Here is a 3,804-nt window from a genome sequence, read left to right as displayed (position 1 = left end):
ATTAAAATGACATGTATCAGTTCGATGGTTGATTTGAAAGCTTTCAAAACCATATGTAAGATAAAAGTCAAAATAATTCAACTGTGAAAACAATACTGTTCACTTTTTCAAGAATGTGTTCGAGGAAAAAAATAAGGTTTTTATGTCATAATTTGTTTAATGTCCACTAGAGAACATTATATTAACCTAAAATATAAGAAGTGTGTATTATTTCTCTAAATAAAAGCTACGAAATTACCTAATATGATTTACATATATGTGGCAATTAATGATTATGAATAATAAAAATTTGATAACAATTTTTGCATCCTTCTTCATTTTGTTTATTTTTTATTATTAAAAAAATAAACAATCACATTAACCATGTAATAAAAAAATTAGATTTTTTTCTTATATGTTATATTTAAAAAATTTTAAAATGACTTTAAATTACAAAAATGAGGAAACCTTATATGTTATATATATTTTTTAAAATGAATTTAAAATACAAAAATGAGGACACCTTATATGTTATAACTTTCTTATATGTTAGTTTTTTTCTTATATGTTATATTTTAAATTTTTTAAAACGACTTTAAATTACAAAAATGTAAGTTTTCCTTAAGTATACGACTAAAAACATTAAAATAACATGTATCAATTCAATGGTTGATTTGAAAGCTTTCAAAACCTTATGGAAGATAAAAGTTAAAATAATTCAACTGTGAAAACAATACTGTTCATTTTTTTCAAGAATGTGTTTGATGGAAAAAATAAGGTTTTTATATAATAATTTGTTTAATGTCCAATCCGATCAATCCATGATGTATTAATTATAGTTATGTTTCATTATTTTTAATAAAAATTGATTCGATCCATCGGAAAGAAATTATATAATAACAACAAAAAATATTTTATATATATAAATAAAATGATCAAATATATAAAAAAAACTATCGATAATATATACAAATAAACTCATCTTGCGCAAAGCGCATGTCTTATCCTAGTTTAATATGATATATTAGTTGAGTCATGTCTTTAAAGTTGATAGCACATTTAGACCGTTGCCGTAGCCACTAAGGCGATCCAACAAATTGAAGGAAAAGACCTCTTCGTACGTGGCGATCAACATTTACTTTGTTCTCGTTAGAAACTTCTTATACGTGTTACTCCACAAATAGACCACAAGCTCGTATACAAAAGGTCTTTTTTTTTTTTCAAAAGGTCTTTTAGTCCAATGTATGGTCAATTTACTAACGTTTGTTGATCGAACATCGAAAGATTTTGGAGTTTGTAATTATAACTGATGCTATTTTTTTTGTGAATTAGGGAACAGTATATTCACGGAATCGATGACCTTAAAATATAGAAATGACTAGCTAGTATTCATTGTAAAACTGAAATAATATAATAAGAAACATACACATAGTAAGAGATTCCTACATTTGGTACCCAGCGAAGTCTGGCATATACTCCGCAAAGTCAGGGTATGCTGCGGCCATTGCTGATAAAGAACTTTTGGAAAGTAGCGCACCGCTTGACTCCTTTGATTGGCATCGATTGGTGTGGTCTATTTCCTCTACGCCAAAGCTACAGATCTTCATTTGGAAATCGATTCAAGGAGCTCTTCCAACGGATGGGAATCTACAGAAGAGGGGGATGTTACAGAATACTAACTGCGTTCACTGCGGTCAGACTGAGACTACTGAACACCTATTACTACATTGCCCCTACGCGGCCCAGGTATAGAGCCTAATTCCCCTGTCTGGGAGTTTTGATCTGGGGCTCTGCTTATCAGTTAGTGAAGCTGCTCAGACATCAAGGACATGGACCTGCTTGCCGCCGAGTGGTATAAACAGCGACATCTTCTCTTGGGTGTGTTGGAATCTATGGACCACTCGGAACAAACTTCTGTTTGAGTCAAGACCAACCTCTGCACAAGCCACGACCACTAAATCCCTTGTGAATGCTCGTGAATGGCTACAGGCTCAGGACCCCACCAAATCTCCACAGAAGAATACTCAGATCCAAGCAAGACCGCCATCGATCCCTGTCGGGACAGTAACTTGTTACACCGACGCCGCTTGGAAAAAGGAATCTCTCACCGCCGGTCTGGCCTGGATCTTCGACTCAGCTTCATCACTCACCCGATCAGATGGTTGTCAATACCAAACTTGGGTCTCATCAGCGCTTATGGCTGAAGGGTTGGCTATTCGGGCAACACCTCGGCATCACCAAAATCTGGATCCGTTCAGACTCTCTTTCGCTCATCAGAGCCATAAACTCGGTTAACAAGCCGGTGAATCTCTACGGAATTCTCTCGGACATCGAGTCTCTATCATCGTCTTTCGTTTTTTGTTGCTTCTCCTTTGTTTCTCGTGATCTTAATGGGCAGGCAGACAATTTGGCAAAAGCCTGCCTCTACAATGTGTTCTCCTCCTGGGCCTGAGGCCTTTTAATGAATGTTTTAAGTTGATCAAAAAAAAAAATGTAGGATATATTAATTGTGGATAATTTGTATATCTCATTAATCAAAAGAAAATTGTATACGCTTCTTTTACTTCCTTCAAAATAAAAATAAAATTTTACGCTGTTATATTTTATGAAAAACAATCTTACGATTGTACGATATATTAATTATGATTTTTTCCTTTGGATACCACTACGATTGTAGTAGCCGGTAGCCACACAACTGAATAGAAAACGACAGCGCGTGTACGTCGTCAAGAAGGAATAATACATGGAAACGACACGAGGTTTCAACTCGAAACTAATAATTGGCGAAAACGACACACGACAAAGCCATTCCAGTAATATAGGGCTATATAGCTATATAATATGCGTTGTTGAACAAAAAAAAAACTATATAATATACGCCTTGTTTCGAAAACTAGTGCTTTGTTTTTCTCAGTCTCATTGTTTTAATTTATATTTAAAACAAAATTATATTGTTGTTATTATTATTTTAAATAATTTTTCATTTTTGGGGTTTCTTAAAGCAGCTTTCGGAATGGGCCATGAACCTTAGAGCGTAGACATGAAGGCATCTAAGCTAATCATAGCCACCTATCTCCACTTACTGAGATATTAACATGGGAATTAAGTTATGTGGTATTAGTATATTATATTGTATTTTTCTGAAAATATTAGTGTTTTTACTACATATTGTGGTATTAAACGCTGAGTTTTAGTGGAAATTACTTGGTTTAGTGACCAAATCTTTAAAACATATATTAAATTTGGAGTTTGATTATAGATTATATGATTTCTATAAATTAATAGGTGTAGCGTCTAACAGAATTTATAACTAGAATATTGTAGAAAAAGTCATCGTTCTGGTTTCGAATATAATAAAAGATGTTTATTATAAATACGGTATATATAAATTAATTATTATATATTTTTATATTGTATAAACTGTGTCCTAGAATTATTATTAGTAGTACTATTCATCATAATAATCTATATTAAATATTTAAATTTAGCTACTTAATAATTACTTGTAACAAAATTAGAACAGCAATTTTATTATATGATGTAGGAAGAGAAAAAACGCTCAGCTCTTATTTTTTATCTTATTGTATTGTTTTTCTTTAAAGTCTTCTTTTATTATTTGTTGGTATGCTTTCATTGAGTGGGAAGATTCTGTAGTTTGTGTGACTTGGAATAAAGAAAAGTAAGAGACGATTTTTAATTTTGTCATCTTCTGCATAAATATGTTTTCCAATATAATTTGTTGTTGGATCGGGTGTTATGGATAACCCCTTTACTATATATTATGTTTCTCAATAATATGATCCACCGAAAAAGAGAACATATATA

The 3,804-nt window shown here is 32.0% G+C and overlaps 1 protein-coding gene across 1 annotated transcript; it reads left to right on the top strand.

Annotated features, from left to right (window-relative positions):
* Positions 1-1,618: 1,618 nt before the first annotated feature.
* On the top strand, positions 1,619-2,274 carry LOC106303420. The gene is made up of 2 exons (XM_013739694.1): positions 1,619-1,725; positions 1,785-2,274. The coding sequence occupies exons 1-2, from the start codon at positions 1,619-1,621 to the stop codon at positions 2,272-2,274; spliced, it is 597 nt and encodes a 198-aa protein (XP_013595148.1).
* The last annotated feature ends 1,530 nt before the right edge of the window (positions 2,275-3,804 follow it).

Source organism: Brassica oleracea, chromosome C7, assembly GCF_000695525.1.
Source record: "Brassica oleracea var. oleracea cultivar TO1000 chromosome C7, BOL, whole genome shotgun sequence".
Taxonomy (NCBI): Eukaryota; Viridiplantae; Streptophyta; class Magnoliopsida; order Brassicales; family Brassicaceae; genus Brassica; species Brassica oleracea.
This window is presented reverse-complemented; position numbering and strand designations above follow the sequence as displayed.

What these genes read in the sequence shown, in the direction of transcription:
- LOC106303420 (XM_013739694.1), top strand. Translation starts at nt 1,619, where the DNA reads ATGGGAATCTACAGAAGAGGGGGATGTTACAGAATACTAACTGCGTTC. An exon ending in ATTGCCCCTACGCGGCCCAG is followed by an intron (nt 1,726 to 1,784) that starts GTATAGAGCCTA and finishes CTTATCAGTTAG; the next exon opens with TGAAGCTGCTCAGACATCAA.